The sequence below is a fragment of the Mauremys mutica genome, chromosome 10 (genome assembly GCF_020497125.1).
Source record: "Mauremys mutica isolate MM-2020 ecotype Southern chromosome 10, ASM2049712v1, whole genome shotgun sequence".
In the NCBI taxonomy this organism is placed as follows: domain Eukaryota; kingdom Metazoa; phylum Chordata; order Testudines; family Geoemydidae; genus Mauremys; species Mauremys mutica.
In genome coordinates, this window is record NC_059081.1 from 50,570,149 (window position 1) to 50,595,365 (window position 25,217).

At 39.4% G+C, this 25,217-nt stretch overlaps 1 protein-coding gene across 3 annotated transcripts in view; it reads left to right on the forward strand.

Moving 5' to 3' along the window:
- The window catches only part of PMS1 (PMS1 homolog 1, mismatch repair system component), a 101,178-nt gene extending 76,915 nt beyond the window's left edge, over positions 1–24,263 (forward strand). For all 3 annotated transcript variants that reach the window (XM_045032236.1, XM_045032237.1, XM_045032238.1), the window contains exons 9-13: positions 960–1,876; positions 7,932–8,390; positions 10,468–10,598; positions 18,876–19,036; positions 23,829–24,263. In XM_045032236.1, coding sequence (XP_044888171.1) covers positions 960–1,876; positions 7,932–8,390; positions 10,468–10,598; positions 18,876–19,036; positions 23,829–24,029 — 1,869 coding nt within the window. In that variant the 3' untranslated portion in view covers positions 24,030–24,263. The remainder of the gene's footprint in view (positions 1–959; positions 1,877–7,931; positions 8,391–10,467; positions 10,599–18,875; positions 19,037–23,828) is intronic.
- The last annotated feature ends 954 nt before the right edge of the window (positions 24,264–25,217 follow it).

A 25,217-nucleotide genomic window follows, 5' to 3' on the forward strand; every position in this document is an offset into this window, starting at 1 on the left:
TGCTGTTTGAAACAGCCCAATTAATGCACAGCACATTAGTATGCTTTAGAAATCATACCCCCATAGCGTGGATTATGGGAGACAAGCCTTAAGGGTGGCACAGTCTAGACTAATAGGTTGCCACCTCTCTTAACAATGCATTTTCTTGGTTTTGTGGGTTAGAATCACAGGCTAAATGATATTTCAATATAATTTGTGTGAAAATAAACATAAGCAGGTATCAGAGGGGTAGCTGTGTTAGTCTGGATCTGTAAAAAGCAACAAAGAGTCCTGTGGCACCTTAAAGGCTAACAGATGTATTGGAACATAAGCTTTCGTGGGTGAATGCCCACTTCATCAGACGCGTCTGACGAAGTGGGCATTCACCCACGAAAGCTTATGCTCTAATACATCTGTTAAACATAAGCAGATTATTTTCACGTTTAAGTTTGTTTAAAACTCTCCTTTTACTCTAAATAAGTTTTCTTTCTTTTTAAAATTTTCTACCATTTATATAAAAACAGTCTTTGAATCATTCTGTGAATGAACACTCTCAAGGAAATTGTGATGCTAACTTGACTTGGTGGTTAGTCCATTCCACCCTGATAGTGTGTTTCTAACTCCAATTAGTGTATACTGAGTGAGAATAGATACGCTAATACTGTTCTAAAGAAACAACATACAAGTACTAGGTCATAAAGAAAGCAGTACATCTGTTTCGTGGTATTAAAATTTATCAGTGGAGCAAAAGTATTTATAGTGAAAGATTTAAGGCTAAGGGATCTCACTGATTAGTGAATGTTTGGCATGTTTTAATGAGAATGTATGAACTACTAATACTTCATAATACAGTCAATCTAAATTAACTCAAAAAATACAGTGAATAGAATTGGTTTTTTATTGCTATTGTGTTGTGTCAACAACTGTCAAGTACATTTTCATTGACAATTTGTCCTAATGCTTATGAGTTTTCTTTTCAGGAATCTGTCTTATCTGCTGTTGAAAATGTATTGACATCGCTGTATGGGCTACCACTTGATACAGTTTCTTGTGAAACTAATAAAACAGATGTTACCTCAGCGGACATAGTTGTTAATGAAACAGAACAAACAGATGTGCTTGTTAATAAAATGGAACCATTTGGAAACAGTGATCCACATGCACATACTTCATCCGTTTCATTCAGTAATGATGTGCAAAATGGTCAAGCAGGAAAAAACACAGAGGTCTGCTTAAAGCATCAAAGATTTTCTAGTGATAATACTCAGGGTCTCCTCAATAGAAAAGAAGTTTCTGGCACTGACGTGACTGTGAGTGATATATCTCAAGACAGTTCCATAAATAATTTATCATGTGAGGACAGCCAGAATGGATATAGTGTAACATTAACCCTAGATGGCAGTACTCACATGGACACTCAATCTAAAAACAGAAGTGAGCATCCTTTGAGAGCCAGTCACACTAATGAAGTGGAAAAAAATGAGGCAAAGACAGTCCCCGAGTATGTATCTGAAATCTCTGCTGATAATTGGAGCAAGGGGAATGCACTTAAAAATGCTACAGGAGAGAACCTGGAACCTGTAAAGATTTTGATACCTGAAGTAGGAGGAATAACAAATCATAAGGCAAATGAAAATACTGATGAACAAGATCATGATCAGCAGAGTTCAAATCAAAATATTAAAAAAACAAATGTGGTTAATGATAAAGCAGGACAGATCATGGCCTATGATTTAATTAGTAATCAAATAATCAGGAAACCCATGTCAGCAGTTGCCCTGTTCACCCAAGAATATCGTTCTAGATTATTAACTGATAATCCAAAGGCCAACATGGAGGACTTGATGCTGAAAATTGAAGGACTATGGGAGAAACTGAGCAGAGAGGAGAAAAAGAAGTAAGTTTCAAGAATTTGCACCTGACCTCTAAGCCATGTAGTTTCCATTCTGGGTGACTCACTGGATGCAAAAAATGAAAAATTACATCCACATCATTTATAAAAAACAGGATGGAAAATTATTTTTGGCTTGCCAAGAACACCATCCTGGCTAAAGGTTGTATTGCTAATTACGATGTTTACTGTGTGCAGATATGTACTGGTTTCTGAATTACTCATTTTGATATTACTAATTTTTCCACTCTGTTTTTCAATTTAAATATGTTGCTGTCTTTCGTAAAATACTTCAATTTTTGCAACTCATTAAAATGGCACAGAGAGAACACAACATGTGCCAAGTCTTTAAAGAATAAATCAAAAATCTACCAAAGTAAGATGGCAATTATACAGGGTCTTTGTCTACAAGAAAATATAATTATACACATCTCAGAGCAGTTACTATCACCAACCTTCTTTTGCCAAATACCAAGGCACATTTTGGGCAACTTTTTTCCAAGGGCTGGCAGATTCACTGTGCTGATTTATATCCCATTCAGCTGTTTTGTGGTCAATGGGATTGCACAGGTGTATAAGATCGCACAGAATGTCACTGCATTTTTTTTAACAATTACTCTCCATTACTTTCAATAAAATATAACGATCTTGTCATTCTCATGTGTTTATAGAGGCAAAATCCTGGCCTTATCTGTGCATTTGCTGGGGTGCCCCCACCCTCTTGAGCTGTCGCAGTTCTGCTGGCTGAGTAAGTCCAGATTTTAGGATAATCAGGCAGGAGGTGTACAATGCCTGAATCACAAGAGGCTGTCATTCTGGGTGTATTGTGGGAGGAATTGGTTAGCAGCTGAGGATCCACCACCATGTAGTTCCCCAATCCTTCTCTCCTCCATCTCCTATTTTATTTATTTTTTTCATTGCTCTATACAAAAAGAACTTTTCCCAGGCTCTAGGAATTTGAACAGGTTGTTCTGTTTTTTTAAATACAATTACAAAAAAAAACAAACCCAAAGCCCCTTAAGTCCAGAAGGTATCCCAGTCCCCATAACTATGTATAAAAAACTTCATCAGATGATGAATTCTGAGAAATATTTCATTCTACCCAAATCTCCACCGATTCAGAGATCTCAGCTCTCCCCAGCATCCAAACAAGTAGATTGTCTTAAGCACCAGCCACAGAGAGGCTCTGTGGCTTGTAGGGAAGAATTAAATTACCATATCTCTAAAACAGTCACTTGCTCATATTTTTCTTTAATCATCTGATTCTCTTCCCACTGAAGTTAGTGGAAGTTTTGCCACTGACTTCAGAGCTTAGTTCTTCTCCAACTAAACTGCTGCTAGGAGCAAAAAGAATGAGAGAATTTTTCCTGTGTGGGATGTGATGGTTGCTTATGAAGCTTGCCACTGAGAAGCTGCTTTTAAAAGCTAAAACAGTGTTAGGAATATGGGATTTGCAATACTAATTCAAACTCTTCCATTATCTCTAACATCCTGATTCTGGTAGGAGCCAGTTTTGTCTGAGACGCTGAGGGAAGAAAACAGTCCATAATGCACCTAGTCAGTTACGTAGTGCAATGCCATAGTCAGTGGGAGCAGGGGAAGAACAGTTCCTTCTTGACCTCACAAGTTAATCATTTTGTACTATGAAGCATGCAGCTCAATTACACTTATCAACTTGTATAGTTGTAACTGTCACTTTTGTTCATAAAATCATTGAACCTTATATCCAGTTTGCTCTTTTTCCACTATAAATGGTCCCCTCCAATGAAATTACAGATGAGTTACCAAATCCTGAATACTGGAATCTCCATATTACCTAAAATGAAGACCTATCTCTAGATATGTAATTCATATTGACACCAAATTTTTTTAACCTGATTTTACGATATTTTCACACATTTCAAGACCTTAAAAATGTTGCTTGCTTGCATTATATGGCCTTCCCTGCGAACTGAACCTTGACGCATTGGGAAGGCTTGTGTGCACCAATAACCCTCTGATCTATGTCAATAGGAGTTTTAACTCCTGGCAGGTTACCCAAGCCAGGCATGTTGTTATGGAAACCCAAATTCTATTTTTTTCATAATTTTTCTGCAATTAAAATCTCAGTTTTAATATTTTACAAGCATTTAATTTTAAACAAAAATTGGATTATTCTTGGATAGAAAGTGAATATACACTATATATAGAATATCTGTTGAAGCTGATTTCCATATAATTTAATTAAATTAATAATACCTTTGAACAATATTCTGTGATAGACACCAGCAGTAACACTTGTCATCTTCTGCCAGCAAAGCAACATTTAGTATAATTCCATCCTAAAGATATATTAGAGACGAATTTCCAGAATATAAGGAATATCCAGCTAGCATTTATTACTAAAACTAATTTTTCCCATTTGCAAAAAATTACCAATTATCAATTTGGGTACAAAGGTCAGCTCCCTAATGTTTTCTTTATTTTCATCAAAACTATTGTCGGGGGTTTTACAGATTTCCCTCTTTCAGATGGATATAACAGCTAAGTCTTATGGTTCAGTGCATAAGTATTGGCTAAGGCAAGCAACAATCCAAGAGACCAAAGATCTAAGAGAAGCTACCAAAGCAGAAAGATCTATAGTTGTCTTCTCAAAGATAGGAATCTTGAAGATTTGTTCAATGTTTAATAAAAAATGTAGTTCTCTACTAACTCGGTCTACCAGGTACAGTCTGGATAAATTAGGTCACCAATAGCAGGGGTTCTCAACCTTTTTCTTTCTGAGGCCCACCCAACATGCTATAAAAACTCCACAGCCCACCTGTGCTACAAATGTTTTTCTCCATATAAAAGCCAGGGCTGACGTTAATGGGTAGCAAGCAGGGCAGATGCCCCGGGCACCACAAAGCTAAGTTGCTCAGGCTTCAGCCCCAGGTGAGGGCCCCGGGCTATAGTCTTGCACAACAGGGCTTCGGCTTTCTGCCCTAGGCCCTAGTGAGTTTAATGCTGGCTATGGTTGGCGAACCCCCTGAAACCTGCTCGTGGGCCACCAAGGGGTCCCGGCCCCCTGGTTGAGAACCACATAGTAAAAAGGGGATTGTGTATTTAAAAGGGTAGTCTAAGAAAATACAGATTGTCATCCACAGTCCATACACTTTTACAAGCTTCCAGTAAAAGTAAAGAGACAAAAGCTATTGTCATAGAAGAGGTATATTTTCTCAAAAGCAGCCCTAAAAGGTGATACTTATGTGTATTTGATAAGTATGTGTGACATACTTATCAAATACAGTAGAGTTTGAAATAAGTGACTTGCATTATCTGGATGAACTGACTTGCCAAAGGATGTCCTCTTTATTTTATTTTGGGGTATTTGGGGCTCTTTCGGGTCAAATTTTGCCAAAGGATGCCCTATTCAAATTATCCTACTTGCTTCCTCTCTATAACAGTCTTGGGATTCCCATCTCATGGATTTCTCACTGCTTGCTAAATCTTTCCATCTGGGCTTAAGGTACAAGTGAGAAATAGTAAAACGTAGGGTAAGTCACATGGGAGGAAGCCTTATTTTTCCTCCTTGAGCAAAGCTCCTTTTGGAACTAGCCTGATATTTTCCTTAAAAAAATTCTTTGCTTTTGAATTGAGAATTCCAGCATCATCTCTAATCAAACTTCCTAAGTCACCTCCAACTAGCCAGGAGGCAACTACCTGTATTTCTCGTGGCCCCTCTGGATCACACTTGCCTATGCTGAAAGATCTTTCTTGAAAAAGGAAATGGATAGCTTTCCTTGTTAGTGACCCTGCTGTTTACTTTCTGAATCTAGACTGGACACTGTCAGATACCTACAAACCCCCCAAACTCAACACTTGCAGGGCTGGAGTTTCTCCTGAATTAAACCTATAATAACAAGTGTTCCTTAAATGTGTGGGGTTTTAAAGTTTTAATATGTTATTGGAAACCCAATAGCCACAGAATTAAATGAGTATGGATCAGGTCAAAGTTATAACCCAATATTCAGGATTACGTTTTTCTGTTCAAGTGATTTCACCCATTAATTTTACAAGTAGCAGATGTTTTTTATCTTAACATTTACTCCATATTTTTCTTGGACATGATTTATTGCTCATCCCAAGATGACTGCTTTAGTAAACTAAATATTAGTACCATATGTGAATGTTAGCACATTATAATTAATTACAAATGGTGACCCTTCTGTGGACCTTATTTTCCACCATACATGCAGATAATTGAACCTGACTGTTCCAGCAAGTATCAATGAATAAATTAACATAAGACCAGTTAAAATACTTATTTCCAATACTGATATAGGATAATAGTGCTTCTTACTGGAAATCAGTTGTATTACTAGACAGAATCCAGGATATTGAATGGAGGTAGGAAAGGAGAACTGAGCAAATTGCTGCTAAGGTCTTCAAAAATTAAGATTTGTATCTGGGAGGAACCAGCCCTATAGATCTGTATTGTAAAGTCCCTGCCTTTATATATAACCTAAAATAATGTTAAGGTTATTTTCTTAGTCGTGTCCACAAGAAAGCTTATAGCAATTTTTTAAGTGTCATAGAGCCTGACTGTGCAATACCCATCCCTGTTGTTCAGCACTCATTCCTGCTTACTCCCATTAAGTCAATACGATTACTCACTTAAGTACTCACCAACAGCCAATGCAAGGGTTGCATAGCTAGACACACACTCAATCCCCTTTATACTTAAGCACTGATATAAAAGAGGTCCTCACTTGAAGGGTCTGAGTGTTACCTGGTATGTACAGCTACAGAGGAACACAGGGAATTGCCATAACAATGACTAGTAGCCAGTGTAGTTTGGTACCTTGTTTCTTACAGTGGTTAGAACTAGATGCATCAAGGGAAGGTATAAGAAATCCCAGAGTGGACAATTAAAGAATAGCCTGCTTATAGGAAAGTTTCTTCCTTAACCCCAGTCAGTTAGTGGTTGGCTTAAGCAAGATAATTTATATCCTGTATTATTTTTAGCCTATCTAATGTAACTGTGGATCATTTCATTATTCATATAAATGAATCAATTTTTTTTAATTCTGCTGTGCACTTGGACTCAATGATATGTTGTGACAGTGAGTTCCACAGGATAATAATATATACGTTGAGTAACAAAAAGTCTATCATTTTTAAATTTTTGCTCTCATTTTCATTGAGTATCCCTTTGCTTCTATTTTATAAAAGGGAGTAAATAGGAGATCCTCATTTACCTTCTCTGTACCAGTCATAATTTATGTCTTTGTTTAGTTTAGAATACCTGGCAATCTCAGTCTTTTTTCAAATTCTCCCCACACTAAGGTCTTTCTAGAGATGGTCTGATCCATAGCTTTATTTTATGTTTGTATAGTTAAAATGTGTTTAAAAAATCTCTACAATAAACTACATCAATGTAATTTTATTTCTTTATAAAGTTATTCAGTTATTCAAACTGATCTTCATAGACTAGGCTCTTATTGAAATCCTGCTTGAAGAAAGTCTTTTCCTGGAGCTCTTATAATTTAGCCCCGGGGCTGGATAAGCAGTATTCCATAGCAGTTTGCTACCAAATGCCTGCACTTCTCTGATAAGTTGATTGATATGGCTATTATCTATAGTCCCCAAAAATTATGAATGTAGGTATGTCAGTTTTTTATACTTATACAATCAAAGAATTTTAAACCATTTGAAGTCAAAATGTCAAGTGGCATTTACTCTGCAATACAAATTAAGTGCCTATAAGTTGAACATGTACTTCTGAAACTGTATTTCTGGTTATAAATTTAAGGTTAGATTGAGCCTTTAGGTGTAAAGCAGAAGTAACAGCTCATCTCTTCTGGCTGTCACACTGGGGTAGAGGCAAGGCTCCGTCCACTGTTCAGACACTTCTCACCCACTTGGTCAATGGGGCAGAGTACAGGGGTGCTGAGTACCTGGGTCAGGGTGCAGAGAAAACTAATGTGGCTATGAAAAAGAGTGGAGGTGCATGACTGTATTAGAATGGGTGTCACAATCTGGCCTTTAGTTTGTTACATTTGTGATTTCTCTTCCACACCCTGCCCCACTCTCCATTTAGGTATGAAGAAAAAGCCACGAAAGACCTGGAACGATACAACACACAAACCAAGAAAGCTGTGGAGCAGAGAATACAGAGATCAACAAAAGAGACAGAAAAAAGATACAAGCCCAAACTAAAGACTTCTCTCGCTGACCAGCAGAAACTTGACAAACTTTTTCAGTCTCAAATTGAAAAGAAACAGAGACACAACCAAGCTATGAAAATTGTACAGGTGCCCTTTTCTATGAGTTCTTTCAAACATAAACTTCAGAGGCTTGAGAAGAGAAATTTTGATAAAAACGAGTCTTGCTTGATCTGTCACCTGAGTTTTCCTGATGCATGGATAATTGCTTCTGAAAAAAAAATCATGTTGCTAAATCCGTATAGAGTGGAAGAAGCCCTACTTTATAAAAAACTACTGGAGCAACACAAACTTCCTGTAGAGAAACTAGACAAGCCAATTGTATTAACTGACAGGTATAGTAGTGTGGAGCAAGGGTGTTGTGGTGGGTTTTTTTTTTAATTTTTTGTTTGTTTGTGGTTGGTTTTGTTTTTTTAAGTATCACATAGTAATTATCTACTGTAAACACTGTGGAGGCCATAGACACAAATTTTTCTTTAAGTGATGGTCCCTCGCTCAAGGTGCACAAGATCTCCATGCACCTGAGACCATAAGACTTATTAGCAGTGTCCATTGGTCTGTGCCTGCGTCTCCTTGTGTTCCAAAATGAGGGCATAGGGGGTGGTGTGGATTTCCTGCCTCTTCAGTTGCTTTCTACCATCCATGGTCTGTGATGGAACCCCTCCACTGTCCACATCTTTACTAGCATTCCTGCTTCAATTTCAAAATTTTCTGTAATTTTTTTTACCTTTATCTAGTTAGTTAGTGGTAGTGTTTAGTTATCTAGTGTTAGTAGAGGTTTGAGGGGCATTCCTCCACCCCAATATTCCCACCATTTGGAGTACTTGGTATGTCTAAGATCCCTGGCTTCAAGAGCTATGTGGCCTGTCCCCAGGTCTTCCCAGTTAGTGACTTCCATGACACTTGTTTCTATTGCCTGGGGAGATCAACATCCCCTCCAAGTTGCAATATTTGGCATTCCTTTCCCCTATGAACCTGGCAATCTTGAGAGTTCCAGCTCAGAAAATCCCTGCTGGATTGCTCAATGAGGCCCCAGGCCAACCCTGATCATCAGACTCCCTGTTCATTGGTTGCAGATGCTGAGAAGTGCCCCTCTGAGTACAATACTCCCCTGTTCTGGATCATGAGAGGACAGAGCTAAGGACCTTAGCAGGCACAGTAAATGGGAGGAGATTAAGAACAAACACTCTCATAAAAAGGATAAATCCCCTCCCAAGTCCTCCTCTAAGAAGAGGACTTGTTCCCCTGCACCCTCCCAATCTGGTCAGACTCTGCATCCTGTTCCAGTTGTGTCAGGATCTCAAGGGGAGCACAGGTCTGGCTCATGGTATAGAGAGCCAACGGTACTTTGAAACCGCTGACCCCTGAAGAGGTGGGACCACCTCCAGTACCAGTAAGCAAAAGAAGGGAACGATGCTGCCCACACCAACAGTACCTTCCCTCATCACAAAAAGGGATTTGGTGATACCAGTATTCACCACCTGACCTTAATCAGCACCACTGGCTCTGTCATGAGGTAGATACAGACCACACAACTCAAAGAACTCCAGTTACTGTAAGGTAAGTAACATTTCTTTTTAAATCTACAGGGAAATGTTACTTTTACATTTATATCATGTTTTAAAATTAGAAAGAGACCTAGATCTGCTCATATTGAAGTTAGTAGGAATTTTGTCATTGATTTTAGGATTGTGAAGTGAGGGCCAGATATTTCTTAAAAATAAATTATTTTATTCATCACCCAGAGCTTTGCTAAATACTCCCTGTTTCCACAGCTCCTCACCAACTTCTATTGGTTGTGGAGCAGGCAAGGTCTAATGTTAATTTCTAAGCATCTAGATTTTGGGGTTCTTTTAGAGAAAATATATAAAATGTAAGAGAATTGGTATCCTTATCTGCATACCTTAACAGTTCCTACGTGTTATAATATTTTGATTTTATTTAATTGGATCATTCTTGCCATCTAGTTTTTAATAACAGCTTTATTATCTAGCAATTTTAATTTTAAATCATGCTTTTTTCTTGGAATAATAGGAATATGCTTTTGATTCAGGTAATTTATTGTTAGCATATCAGTTACAAAAAATAAAACACAGGTCTTTGGGATATAAAAAGAAAATTGTCACACTCAAGTCTGTCTTTTTCAAGTTGATTTGACCTGGAGTTTTTATGGTACTTCTATTTTCCAAAAAATCTAATGTTGCCCTTTTACAAATAAAAATCCATTTGTCCCTGGATTTTTTCATATGTACATATAATTTTTAAAATGGCTAATAAATTATACTATTTGGTTAACAGTCTGTAATCCTGGAATTGTCATGCTGGTAGTAAATATATTGTTCACTTCGTCTCCCTGTTTATTATCGTTTCTTTGTTATTTTAAGCCTTGTGAAATTACTGTTTGTTTTTCAGTTTGTTCAGTGGATCTCTTTATATGGATTCTCTCTACAATATGACAAAGGATTGCCAAAAATTAAATGGATCAATTTATTTGTTGGATCCAAGGCTTATAGCAAATGGTTTTAGGATAAAAATGATACCAGGTATGATGTAGTTTTGTATTTATTTTGACTCTACTGAAACTTTTTTATTTCATAGTTGAAATGACTGCATATTATAAATCTATATCTCCTCACCAATCAAACCATCTGTACCCTCAGTTCCTCAGCATTCAAAGATATCTGGCTAAGAGCATCATCTCTGTCACTCAGAGCACTGGGAAATGGAAAATGATGGCTAGTTAGTGAGGAGGTAGAGTAGAGCTTCAAACATACATTTTGTCAGGAATAAAACCCAGGTCTCCTAATTCTCAGTCCTGTGCTCTGACCACTGGCCCAAGCTGCAACTGAATGTTGATAAATCTACCACTTGTGATGTACGAAGCACTCATTATATGTTTTGCAGAGGACTTCGTTAAACCCATGCTCTGCTTTGATGACGTTGACCCACATCATAACACTTCAGATTTATTTTCATAAAAGTCTTTCCTGTATTGAAGCTATTGTTGTAGACTAGAATCATAATTCATGGATATCCCTGTGCAGTGCAACTGAATAAGGACAGAGTTGTTTTTGTTTTCTTTGAAATGTGAAGCTTTCCTTATTGGCACACTTGCTAAACTAACCAGGTCTTTGAAAGACAGGAATGGTTCCTCTTTTGTTCTCTGTAGTCCTGATCTATATCCCACTGGCATCAATAAAAAAAACTCCAGTTGACTTCAATGGGAGCTGGATCAGATGTTGTGAAAGAGTCTTTTGCAAGCGATTCTTTGCCACAGGAAACAATGGAAAACCTTTAAATTTTTGCATAAGAAAAAAATAAAGAAATATCTATGGTAGGCTTTTTGTATCCTCAACATCTCAGCAGCTCAAGGAAGGCCCCAGAATCCATGCCCTTTTCCTGCCTCACTGTTCTTTGATCTTCTGGAATGGAAGTCACTGTTCTTTGATTTTCTGGAATGCAAGTCAGTGTTTTGGTGGGACTTCCTTAAACCCAGCAGCCTTTCCTAGTGCTTACCACTCCCACCTCCAACATATATAGAGTTCAGTAGCTCTTTGCTTGCTCCCGCAGCCAGTAGCTTAGATGCCTCCTGCTTTGCTGTGCAATGGATTGGGGACACTTTGGAGATCCAGCAAGGCAGTTTTAAGATTTAAACACTGATCTGCCTTTGCTTCAGGATCATCATCATACTTTTTGCTAGCACTCAGTTTGGGGTCAATAGCAGGGCTGTTTTAGAACCCCCGTCAGTCTGCTCTCCATTAGAATCTATATCATACCACAAACCTTTCTCATTTATTACTTTAATAGCCCAGAAGTAGGGAGTGGGTATACTTTTACAGTGGATGATTTACAGCCATCCCACCATCAGTGGAAATCCAAAGACAGGCTTCTCAGAGGCAAATCAATAGCAGATATTTCCTCTATCATAGTGCCCAAGGAGGCTAGTTTCTTGGGGTGCGGTGCCTAGATGGCCATGGCAGAGATTCACTATAAGAGCTTTTGGAAATGCTGTAGCTTCATGTGTTACCACATCATGCCTATGTAGAGCGATGACAGATGTTGTGTAACATATGGAAACCTTCAAGAACAGGTCCAAAAAAGATGCTGGAGAAAGTCATTAGTGAAAGGCCAATTACCGGTATGTTCTGTCCCTCCAGGAGAACACTGTTCTTCCTTTTGGGCCACATATAGCCTGAACAGAGGCTGCTGGCAAACTGGTTAAATCAATAGGCAATAAGTCAATAACAACAAGTACATGGAATTTAATCCAGGACATTCTTTAGCAGATCCCAACCCAGTGGCTTCTTCCTGCAAAAGGGGCCAGTTCCTCATTTGCTCCTTTTTCATAGTTGTTTGTGCTGGCCTCCCAGATACAGAATGCTTATTAGTGGGTCCTTGAAGTTTGCCAGGATCCATTTCCATAGCAAGCACTCATTAAAGCTATTTTTCAGATATGCATGCAAGCTTGGTGTCATCTTAATTACTGACACACTCTAGCTCACCTTTCTGATGACTCACTTCAGCTGCAAGGTAGTGAGTTGGGATTATTTTATTTATAGATATAGATATTTTTTATTCTGTAGATAAAATTACCTGCAGACTAGACTAGTCCATGTTGGAATACTGAGAACTCAAAACAATCCATTTGTTCCCCTGAAACTTCCCATTATAAGACCTATTTTCAATTGCTTATAACTTTGCCAAACTTTGACCATCCAACTCTTAATCAGAAAAAAATGTGAATGATAATTGGGAATAATTTAAGAATACTTTACTAGATGCCCAGAAAGCCACAATCGAGAAAAAAGGCTCAACTGGTTAAAAAAACAGCCTGGTTTAGAGAGAAAGTGAAGGCAGCTGTAAAAATAATAATAATAATAATAATAGAAAACAACAAATGGAAGAAAGGGGAAGTTGATGGTAATGAATATAAATCAAAAGTTAGTAATTGTAGATAATTGACAAGGGAACGTTAGTTCCCATTGTGACGCTGGGGACAAAATAGGTAATGCAATCCTTGGATGCAAAAACAGGGGAATCTCAAGCAGGACTAGAGATTATTTTATCTCTATATTTGGCACTGGTGCAATTCCTGCTGGAATACTGTGTCCAGTTCTGGTGCCCACAATTCAAGAAGGATGTTGATAAATTGGAGAGGGTTCAGAAACGAGCCGTGAGAATGACCAATTTACTGAGGATTGTGGGGGATTCTCCATCAGTGACTATTTTAAAATCAAGATTGGATATTTTTCTAAAAAGATATGCTCTCAGAATTATTTTGGGATAGTCCTATGGCCTACACTACCTTTCTTGATTTGGAATATATGCAAGCTGAAATTTTCCATGCCACATGTCTGCCTCAGGCTGAATTGTTCTGGAAAATGGTCAGTTAAAATGGTTTAGTTGGTTCCAAGAATCAAGTGAGGGAAAAATTCATTTTTATTTTTTTTCCTACAGACAACAGCCTCCTTCACTACACAGCCCTTATTCATCCCCAGAGAAGTTCCAGTCTGTGCACTGAATGAGGCAAGGGTCCTGTGGAAAAAATAGGATGTGCTCATGTAATTAGAGACTGTGTCAAAATACATAAACAGAAGGAAGCCAAATTAAGGTAGCACAGGCAGCCTCAATTCTGGCATTTTTCCTAGCTTGTGAGGGCTTGACTTTGCAGCCATAATGTCCTTTTTAATGTAAGTTGAATGTGTTATTTTATATATTTGGTTGGTTTAGCATGAGATTGTCCTAGTATTTCTTTATTTTAGGACAGGATGCCATATCAAACGGAGTTAAGTGTCACACTAATAGCATTTGCACAATAGCTGGTAGTCCGTCTTTTCTTCAGTCTGAGCCTCAGAGAGCAGTGATTGTTCTCTTAGCTTTGAAAGTGTTTGCCTGAGAAAGGTGTGGCTTATTCAGCAAATATGACTGGAGTATATACAGTTGTTAGATCAGAAAGCTCTATATTATAAATTGGATATGAGAAGATTGCTGAAAGCATTTACACACTAAGTCAAAATATTTCAGGGAACAAAAATATAGTTCATTTCCTATATGCAAAATTAAGTCAATTTATCTCTCATTCCCCCCGCCCCCAATATCCAGTCACATTCTACATTGTAGAAAAAATGTTTCCCACCCCTCAGTTCATTCAGTTTGCAAGCTAGCTGTCTCATAAGCCTTACTAGCCAGAGTTTACAATGTGACATCTGTGATGCAGCTTCCTAGCTCTCATTTTGTTTGTGATCAAAAGCTCCCATGGTGAACTCTGTTCCCACTGCCCACTGAATAACTAAATTTCTTATCTTTTGAAGTTTGATATATTTGATGTTGAGTGGAAAAAAGACAACTTTACAGTGCCACCTGATCTAGGTGGGGCAGCTGCAAGGAAGCAGTTTTTCATGGCCAGTGAGAGAAAATGCTCCAAAGTTCACCATGAGGGCTTTGTATGGAAAGGGAAGAGGGACACTGGCAGCAATGAGAGAGCCACATTTTTAGTCAGTTGAAAATTAGTCATTTGTTCACTTAGCAATATTTTCCTTGGAAATTGCAAATTATTTCACAGAAATCACTTGTGGAAACTAAAGACTGATATTTCAATACTCCAGAATGTCTTTATACTTTGTCAAAAGTTTACATGTATGTACAGTGAGGTTTAAGTGTCTTCCCACTTCCTCAGAGGTTGCCAAATAGTTCTTGTAAAGATTTACAGAGGAAAATATTTGAATTCGTATGCAATATTCCACTTTTCAGTCTACAGAATATAACCACACACTGGAAAATATAAGAAGTGTGCATGATGCAGAATCCAACAAAACTGTCAGAGTGGGTGTCCTTTTCTGCCACTGCTGTACATGTAGCTCACAGAAGTCATACCTCTCAGCCTCAGCTCAAGCTTTAAGAGGAGTACACTGTCTGGTGAACTAGAACCCAAATGTGGATGTAGGGATGTTACAGCTGATAATTTTTCACCGAGAGATTTGAGCATTCTGAACTTACATTCAAAAGTCAAAATAGTTGGTTACTATAGCAAAACTACTTTTACAGTAAAGTTCAACAGTTTGCTTACTGAAACTTATTTATAGGACATGTAGCCATATTGAAGATAGACGCACTAAAATCCACACTTACAAATACATAGAAGGTGAAAACATTTGGAATTACTTGGATAATATCTACAAGAAAAATATGAATATCAGGTAGCTATGGGATGCCGTTGGCATACTGTTCATGTGCGCCACTGAACATCTAGTCTAAGTCTCATGATTAGATAGTCGGTATTCAAAGGAACCATTCAGGCAGTTTTAGTTACATGTCTAGCCAGACTTTGTGGCAAGGGACTGGGTATCTCTCACCTAGTAGCAAAGATGATATGCTTGCATAGGAGGGAGATATTGTCTTATGAAAGGGGGTATCTCGGGACCAACAAGGGCTAAGATGTTAATGAAACTTTTGTTTATTGTTACAACAGTAATGAGTGGTCGGGAGTTTTATGTTATTTTATCGTTGGCTTACTCTTATTGTAATGACTACCATTCAAAATCTTTGTAACCTTTCATCAAGGGTACAGAAAGGAAAAACAGCTGTAGAATTTGAAATGTAAAGTATTAAATAAGGCTTTCAATTTATAACAATATTCCATAGCTCCTTCTCCCTTTCGCCTGTATACTGTATCCTTGATGGATTGTGTCCTCTTTGGAGGGAAAAGAGAAAGTTAGTTGAAGTGGGCTGGAGCTGCTGTTGTTGAAGTCTGATCCTATTTACAGTAAGACTAAACAAACACACACAAAAGGGGAGAGAAAAGAATAGAAAAGATAGAAATTGCAGCTTCCATCTTTTGTGCTGAGTCTCACTTCCAGCTTCCCTGTTGGAGAAACACGAGCACGATGCACATGGTTTTGTCAGCCACTATAAGAGCTGGCCAACTTGTACCAGTGTCAGGCTGTTTTAAGGCATTGCTTTTAGCTGCCTCTCTGATCAGATGCATAGCAGTGTTGCAAAAGATGGAATTGTCTTAGCTGTCTAAGCCAGACACTTTTGAGACAGAAGACAAAAGGAGCTAGGGTAAGAGAAAATATAAGATGGGGAAGGAAAATGACACAAGGGAGTGAGTGAGAGCAGAAACCTAAGTTCAAAGTGATGGTCAGGATTTAGCCGAAGCCAGTGAAGGTGGGAATGCCATTGGTTCTCTCTCTGTCTGGCTTGATCTGGGTCTCAGGAGAGTGTGGAGGTGCCAGCCCAATGATAGTTAAGCTTGCTCCTTTCAGCATGCACAAACCTCTCACTACCATTTAGTGATCACCAGATAAATAATGTACAAAAAAGGGATAGCAACCTCATTAGATTAATATTAACCAATTAAAACACATTTCTGTGATTTCAGCTGTAAACATTTCCTCCCACATATAGGATCTTTCAATTTGTTGTTACATTAACTTGTGACTTTATCAGGAGCCTTTAAGACCCCTCTTCACTGTTCTTTTAACTTAGGCTGCGCCATTGTGGTGCTTCAGTGTAGACACTACACTGATGGGAGGGGGTCTCCCCTCATTATATTTAATCCACCTCCCCAATAGTCAGCAGCTAGGGGTAACAGGGCATAGTAGGGCTCCCTTTGGTCCTGGCTCAGCAATCACCAGTGCAGTTTATTTATAGTGTGCAATCCCAGCACCTTCTCACCATCTACAGCTAGGGGATTTGAGCCTTAAGGACGTCTCAATCTCTGCAGCCAGGAGGGAAGAGCTACCCCTCTCCTTCCATTCTCCGGCTTCTGCCCCCGCTTTCTGTCTGCCACCTCTTTGGCTTCCTGCCCCTGAGGCTTTTATGCAGCCTCAGGCTAATTGGCAAAGGGGAAACAGCTTCCAGCCTAATCAGGTGCAGGTTTCTCTAGGCAGCTCCAATCTAACTCCCTTAATTGGAGCTGGCGTGACAGAGGGCTGGCTCAGGAGTCCCAGCCCAGCACCCTGTCATACAGAGTTAACTGAAAAATTCTTCAATCAACCTGTCTCTGGCTACGCTGGAGGTTAGGTTGGCATAGCTAAGTGTCTCCAGGGTATGGATTTTTCACACCGCTGAGAGACATAGCTATGTCAGTGTAAGTTTTCAGCGTAGACCAGCCCTTATTCTAGTTTGTACCATCTAATGGTATGTCTGTACTTGGAGCTGGAAGTTGTCATTTCTAGCTTGAGGAGACATACTCTATCTCTAATCGAACTAGTGTGCTAAAAATAGAGTGTAGCTGCTGTGGTGGGAGGGGCTAGCCATGCTGAATACATACCTGTCCAGGATGCTGTGTATGTACTCTGGGCAGCTAGCCCCTCCTGCCGCTTGCGCCTTCCCAACTATACTGCGGTTGTAGCACGTTAGCTCGATCAGAGAATGTCACCTCGAGTTGCAAATTATGCCTTCAGCTCAAAGTATAGACATACCCTGTGTCTCCGTCTTTTGCTGACTTTCAGAAACAAGTCCAGCTCAGCCTGTTACATAAAATTATCTTACATGGGACAACTTAGAGTACAATAATGAATTGGATTGGTTTTCATTATGAATGCTCTTCCCGTTTCCCCATTCAGTGCCCTATTTCTCAAACTCAGTGGGCACAGGGGAATGGATTGAGATTGTCATGGACACTATTCCTTTGTGAGTCTGAGATGGATACTAGCAAGAGTAAGGTTTATGCCATTTTTAGGGGATTTGTTGAGTGGGAAATGAGGAGAGCAGGGGTTGAGCCCTAAAGAAAAGAGAAGTGTATGTTGGGATGGAAGGAGGGTGCCTGGGTGGGATTAATTTGATAGTACAGTGGGTGTCTGGATTTGTTTAAAGATTTGGGTTCCCATGGTGTAGGGCAGGGGTCCCCATGCAGTGCCTGTGGGCGCCATGGCATCCATGTGCGCCCGCCTACTGGCTGCCGGACAAGCAGCCGCCGAAATGCTGCCGAGAAGTGGCAATGTCAAGAAGCTCTACCGCCAAAATCCCGCCGAATTTCGGCGGCATTTCAGTAGCGATGCCTCTTGACTTTGCCGCTTCACGGGAGCATTTCGGCGGCTGCTTGTCTGGCGGCCACGGTCCTTGGTGGCTAGTTGTCCGGCGCGCGCCCCTCAGAAAAGGTTGGGGACCACTGGTGTAGGGAGTTGAGTTTTTTTGCTGGGGAGTAGGTAGTTATATTAATAAGATGGTCTTTGACCTGGAGGTCCCTATTCAGGTGTCCAGTTGCAGTGGTGGCAACCCCTTGATGTTGAGGGAAAGGTTCAGTTGTGAGGGCTTGGGTTCTTCAATCTCTGTGGTAGTGGAATTCAGTGGCAAGACTGCTTTTGATTTCAGCGGGAATTGGATCTATCCCAAAGAGTTGAGCTTGAGTTGGATGGATGTTTAAACCATTTGCGTAGCAACTAGCATCAGCACACTGTTCATAAAAACAAATTGTAGAAGCTGAAATCATTACATATTCAACTTAATTTAATTTGTTTTAATAAAAGCTATGGGATTAAAATGCCTGCCCAAAGAGGAAATACTGTAAAGTGGTGTAAGCATTTAAACAGTTCTAACCATGATTTGAACTCAAGTAAACTGTGGCACGTGGTGTGAAAAGGCACTCATGACACATGATTAATAAGAAACCCAGGAGGAGGTCATGCTATTCATTCCAAGGAAGGCAAAATTAATTGTCTTAACTGTATTGAATTCTAATGACTAGTTTACTAAGCGTTTTTACATCAGTTTTATTTTCATTGGGCTTATTCTGGGATATAAATCAGAACAGCGTGTAATGTAGATGTTATTTATTGATATCAGGAATACTAATTATTTTCTTTTTTTATTGCCAGGATATTCAGCTACAGAAAACCAGCTGGAAATAGAAGGAATGGCTAATTGTCTGCCATTCTATGGTATATCAGATTTAAAAGAAATTCTGAATGCCGTGATAAACAAAAATGCAAAGGAAGTATATGAGTGTAGACCTCTCAAAGTGATAAACTACTTGGAGGTAAGAAATAGCAGGTTTGCTTTCAGGTATTGGTCATCTTATTTTTAAATAAACTGCTGAAGCCATTTGAAAGTTTTTCTAGCTTTTGGCATTAATTAAATGCAATTCTGTTCTGATGAGAGACTCATGATGATGAACAAGAAACAATAAAATCCAACATACTGTCTCTCAGATGAAATTGGCTGTGCTAAAAGGAGTAAGAACATGTTGGTCACGTCAGTCATCAGATACGACTCTGAATATGCTCAGGAAGCATATTTCAGTAAGAGGTCCTCTTTTTATGTTGGCAGTTTTCAAAGAAAAAATGCAGTTTGAATAAATGAACTGTGACCTGATAAGACATTATATAGAAACACTACAAAGAGACAGTTCTCCAGGTTACAGCGCAGTCCCATCATAAAATTGTTTATAGTTTCCAGAAAGTGGTTGGTTCCTTTTTATGTATCACAGCCACAAATTCTTAACTCCTGTCAAGCTGTCTGGAATGGCTCGAACGTGGGTGCCAACCTCAGGCAGATTGTTACAAACCAGGCCACAAACCCCAAACTGGTTGTGTGTTCTATCATTAGACTTTGCCAACCAAGTATCAAGTGTGGACTCCTGAAGCACTATAACAGCCTTAATATGGAGTCACAGACAGTCCCCTTGGGCACCCAGACAATAGACAGATAGTGCCTTACACCAAAAATCACAATAATATTCAGGTTACTCCCAGTCCCAAATGACCAGTCACATACCCCAGGTCAATTGTACTTTAGATCTCTCAGCAAAGACAATGCTTGTAGCCAATCCTGTGATAAACTAACGGTTTATTAACTAGGAACAAATAATTAGAGCTATTTACAAGGTTAAAGCAGGTGAACACACACACACAAATGAGTTAGTCTTAGGTTTCAAAAAGTAATAGAAGCTGCCGTAATGCGCAAGCTCCATATGTCCTTTAGGATTAACCCAAGCTAAGCAGCTTGGAGATCCCTTGCTTATACTTAGAAATATTGCCCTCTCCAAATGCCAAACAGCACAGTGATACAGATTCTTCTTGTAAGGGATTTTTAGTCCCTTCCCCGCCAAGTTCTAACTGGGATGGAAGGAAGGTTTGTGCATGTCCCCTCTTCATGGGTGGGGGAGGTGGAGAGCAATCAACAAAGTCTTTTGTCTGCTGATGTTCCACAATGGTTTGTCTGGTGTCTATGGGCCTTCTTTTGTTGGGCAGGAGATGACACTACTTATGGTAAACTAGTTTTTCACACTTAGTCATGCTTTTCTCCTGAATGTGGGGGTTTCCAATTTCACAGCATACACTTTTATAGTTACAAAGCAAACACTTGCATATTACCTTATAACACAAGATACAGATATTCGAATGAAATTAATATATGCAGCAACTCACAAGAATTTCATAAAGTCCAACAATAAACACTTCTCTGTAACTCTAATACTTATTTTAACAATAGTAACACACAGGTGAGACAGACTGATTTCCAGCTATACATTTATCATTGTTCAGTGAGGCCTAGGGGCCTTGGCATGAGCTGGCACCGGGTCTGCCAGTGTCATAGCTCCACCATAACTAATCTGGTAATTATGAAATGATTTAAGGGCTCAACGTAGGGAAAGTAGACCTACATCTAAAGTTTAAATAAATCATAATGAGATGCACACAGTTTTCAAACAATCTGAAAGTGCACAGTTTTCTTACAAAAAATAAATTTCTATAATTCATGCAAAGAGAAAGTTGAGAGAGTAGAGATATAATTGAGGTAGATATAATAATTAGTAAAAAGAACTTGGTGAAGAACTTTTCCTTTATTGCTAGCCACAAAATCGAATTATACAAGTTTTAGTTGCATAAATTTTGTTAGCTTCAGGGCAAAGGAAAGAAGGTTTCTTTCCCCTCAGACTGTGGCGTACTCATGCCACACCGCTTCTTAATTCACTTTTCCTCTGTATGCTTTTCCCCTGGTTGCTCACCTTTGTGTGCCCTCCTATGGACAGCAGAACTGCCAGTGGACCCTCTGCACCTCCAGAGAAACAAGGCAGGATTTGTCCCACAGTATTTAATCATTAGCTGTACGTACACACACATGCACACACACATGCGCACACACACACACACACATGTACAAGCTTAAACCCCAAGTTGAGAAAGCATCTCTACTCAAGAAAGCACTTTAGCATGTACTTAAATAGGGGTGGACTTAAGTATATACTGCAAGTGTTTTCCTGTATAGGGGCCTAAGATAATAAATCTTCAATCAACACATTATGGAGAGGCAAGAAAAGTGACATAACACTGAGGGGAATAGTATATTGTTAAATATTTCAAATTATCTAATATTCTATATATTATTTGTACATGAAATTGTTCATGCTGAAAGTTGTCCATCCAAAGGGCAGTAATTAGCTATTTGTGCATTAGACATATTGATAAGAGCCATGATTGAGGGGGATGAGAAGTAAGTGCATGCACAAGCACTAACGTTAAAAAGTCACTTTCCTTTGAATGACTAGCCTAATGGCTGTGGTTTTGTACTTGGATAAGCCATTTCCCATTTCAATTTAGGGTTTAGGAGAACTGACAGGAACTGATGGGGAAGTGGAAAAGCCTGTCTTCCATTATTCCTTGGCATCTTTAAAATCTGCCAAATGGCCCCCAAGCTACCAAGCAACCAGCCTATTTTCTTCTTCAAGTGGTGTCCTTGTGGGTGCTCCACTTCAGGTTTCGGTGCGTCCTGGTGCCATTGATCGGAGATCTTCGGTAGCAGTGCCCGGTCAGGACGCACGTGCGCAGTTGGTGTCTCACAGCTTCGTTGGAGTCTGTCTGGCGCACGCGTGTTTCAACCCCCTCAGTTCCTTCTCAACCGTCCTCGGCTGAAGACAGAACTTGGGGCAGTGCTGAACCTCTTCCCCTATTTTGAGAGAAAATTTCCCCAGGTCGGGGAAATAAGTGCACCCATGGCCCCGTACACAAATTTATTTAAGGACAAAATCACGATGCAACCCCACCCTATATTTCTGCCAAAGGTGGTGTTCTCTTTCCACCTTAAAAAGCTGATACACCTTCCCACTTTTTACCCCAAACCCCACAAAACACGGCACTTCATGCCCTCAATGTAGAAAGGCGATTGCCTTCTACTTGGACAGAACGAAATCATTTAGTAAATCACCTAGACTCTTGGTATCTACTGCAGAACACTCCAAAGGAGCTGTTATTTCAAAACAGCGGCTCTCCAAGTGGATCTCTAATTGCATTAGGTCCTGCTACCAGATCCACAATGTTGAACATCCTGACGGCATCAGAACTCATTCCACTCGAGCTATGTCAACATCAGTAGCATTCCTACACAACGTATCCATTATTGACATATACAAAGCTGCTACATGGTCATCAGACCATACATTTGCCAAACGCTACGTCAGCATACAAAACGCCAGAGCGGACACTATAGTAGATCAGACAGTACTGTCTGCCGCTACCAAACCCGGAACTCCAAAGTCCCCCCAATGATAGCGGGTACTGCTCTACATTCACCTGAAGTGGAGCACCCACAGCAACACCACTCAAAGAAGAAGAGAGAGACTCTGACGCCACCATGAGACACCAACTGCGCACGCGTGTCCCAACCGGGCACTGCTACAAAAGATCTCCAATCAACAGCACCGGGACGCACCGACACCTGAAGTGGAGCACCCACAGGGACACACATTTCGAAGAAACTTAGTTACTGCACAGAGTGAGTAACCTTCTCTTCTTATGCTGGATGTGGGCCTGTATGACTAGTTTTTTAAGACAAGTCTTGATGAACGGATTCATCAAGAGATTATCTATCTGAAACGGAGGAGAGCAGACGGGCATTTGTTGGGCCTGTGAACATTTCTGTTACAAGGAAAGATATTGCACAGCAATAAGAGCAGTAGGCACGTAGAGAGACTAAATGGGAGACATAAAGCCTGCAATAAATTTTTAAAAATCAATTTAAAAAAATTGATGTGGGCTTGAGGGTAGCTTGGTGGTCTAATGGCAGTACACTGCCAAATAGGCAGTTCAAGCTTTGTCTTTGAACTCTACATTTGAGCAGGACACTTTGCGTTTTTCTCCAGTGACCCTCCTTTGGCAACTCCAAGGGGCAGTATTGACTACTAGTTCCAGAAGGAGCTACATCCAGCCCTCCTGGCTGGAGGGAAATGCATGATGATGCAGGACCTTTCAGGCTGAGAGAAAAAGGGATGGCATCCCTGGATTTGGGGAGGGAATGAAGTAGCTCAAGCTTAAAAATTCCTGAACTCGTCTTCATTTTTGTATAGCGTGAAGGAAGGCAGTAGGCAAGGGGTAAGGAATACTGGCTAAGTAATATGATTAAAATACCAAGTTAGCAATGTCACTTCAAAGAGACCTTAAGGTTTTGTATGTTGTCAGCTTTCAATGAAGTGAATAAATTAAGGTAGCTAAAAAGATCAAGAAGTGCTCAGCATCTCATAAGATTGGACCCTAAAAGAAAGTACAAATATGACCAACAGATTGGCAACACAAAGTTAATTTGATGCTATTCTTTCTCTTTGTGATATGACCTGATATCTTGCATAGTACCTTGAAATGTCTTGTAAGACTTATGCTTAGAGTTGTAGTTTAGATGCTGGGGTTGAATATACTGGTAATAAGAAGTAGAATTTACCACTAGAAAAGAGAAAAATTGAATAAACTACTACTGCCTGATGAGTTTATTGAAGCCACAAGTTAATCTGATACAAGGTAGCACTATAAAATTTATGGGGGGGGGTTTCCTCTCCACAGGGAGAAGCAGTGCGTATGTCTCGGCAGCTACCCTTGTATATGTCAAAAGAGGATGTAGAGGACACAATTTACAGGATGAAGCAACAGCTTGGAAATGAAAATAAAGGCTGTGTTCATGGTCGTCCATTTTTTCATCACTTAACAGATATTCCAGAATTTGAGTTACAAGCACAAATCCAAGGAACTTATTCAGTAAAGTAGAACATTTTGTTTGGGTTTGTATTTCTTCTCCTTAATTATGACCTGTACTCTCTATTGTCAGCCTGTTTTCTACAAAGTTTTTATACAGCAACTTTTCACTGTCTTAAGTTCAATGTCTTTTATTTTTTAAAGTTCAGCTACTATTTGTAAACTGAAAATAAACTATGAATAATGTACAGAAACTTATTTGCTACAACTCATTGCTATTTTTCCCATTAAGAATTTAGTTAATAAATGTTTGCAACTATCATGGTGTTTTTTCAGTGTGTTACATAGTTTTGCCTGTAGAACGTGTACCTAACAACCTCTAGACCCCTTTAGTCTTACTTACTTGGTCATATACCTCTTACCGAGGATTAACTTACGCTGCTTTCTCCATTCCTCTCAATCTGATCTAAGTAATAGACACTCTGATTATCTTTCCCAGATCTGAAGAAGAGTTCTGTGAAGCTCAAAAGCTTGTATCTTTTGCCAGTAGAAGCTGGTCTAATAAAAGATATTACCTCGTCCACCTTGAGTCTCTAAACAATAAAGGAATATAAAAGAAACATAATGGGCCAGCTTCAGACCTGATCTCCACTGACTTCAGTGAAGCTGCATGAATTTGTCTGATTAAGATGAGAGAGAAAAATTTACTGTAAACTTCTCTTAACTTATTTATTATTATTCATGATTCCCACCAACGGTCAGATTTTCAAACAGAGGCTGAAACTATACATATGTATACTTTTGCATTGTGACTCCAAAATGCAAATTCACCTATACTTGCAAATTTGATTCCAAATTTTCTTCTTCAAATTTCTCTGTACTGCTTGCCATCTAAATTGCACTGTACTTGGAGTGTGGACCATCATTTTTCCTTTGAGTAGTGAACCATATTCCTTCATCATCTTATGCTGAGAATTCATATCATATGTGTACAGATTTCAGCCTAAACATATAACATTGGACTTCAGTATGTGCAAATGACAACGACCAAAGGAGTAAATGCCTCACAAAGACAGAGAATCTCGGCAGGAGGTGGGATTAAATATTTCCCTTGTATAAATTTTCACATACTACCACATTGCTGCTGTCAATAATTTAAAGCCAAGATTCCCAGACTTTGCCCATCTGAAGTCTTTGACATCAATTTGGCAGGAGCCTGAGCATGGTTCTGAATTAGCATAGAACAGAGCAGATCTAGCC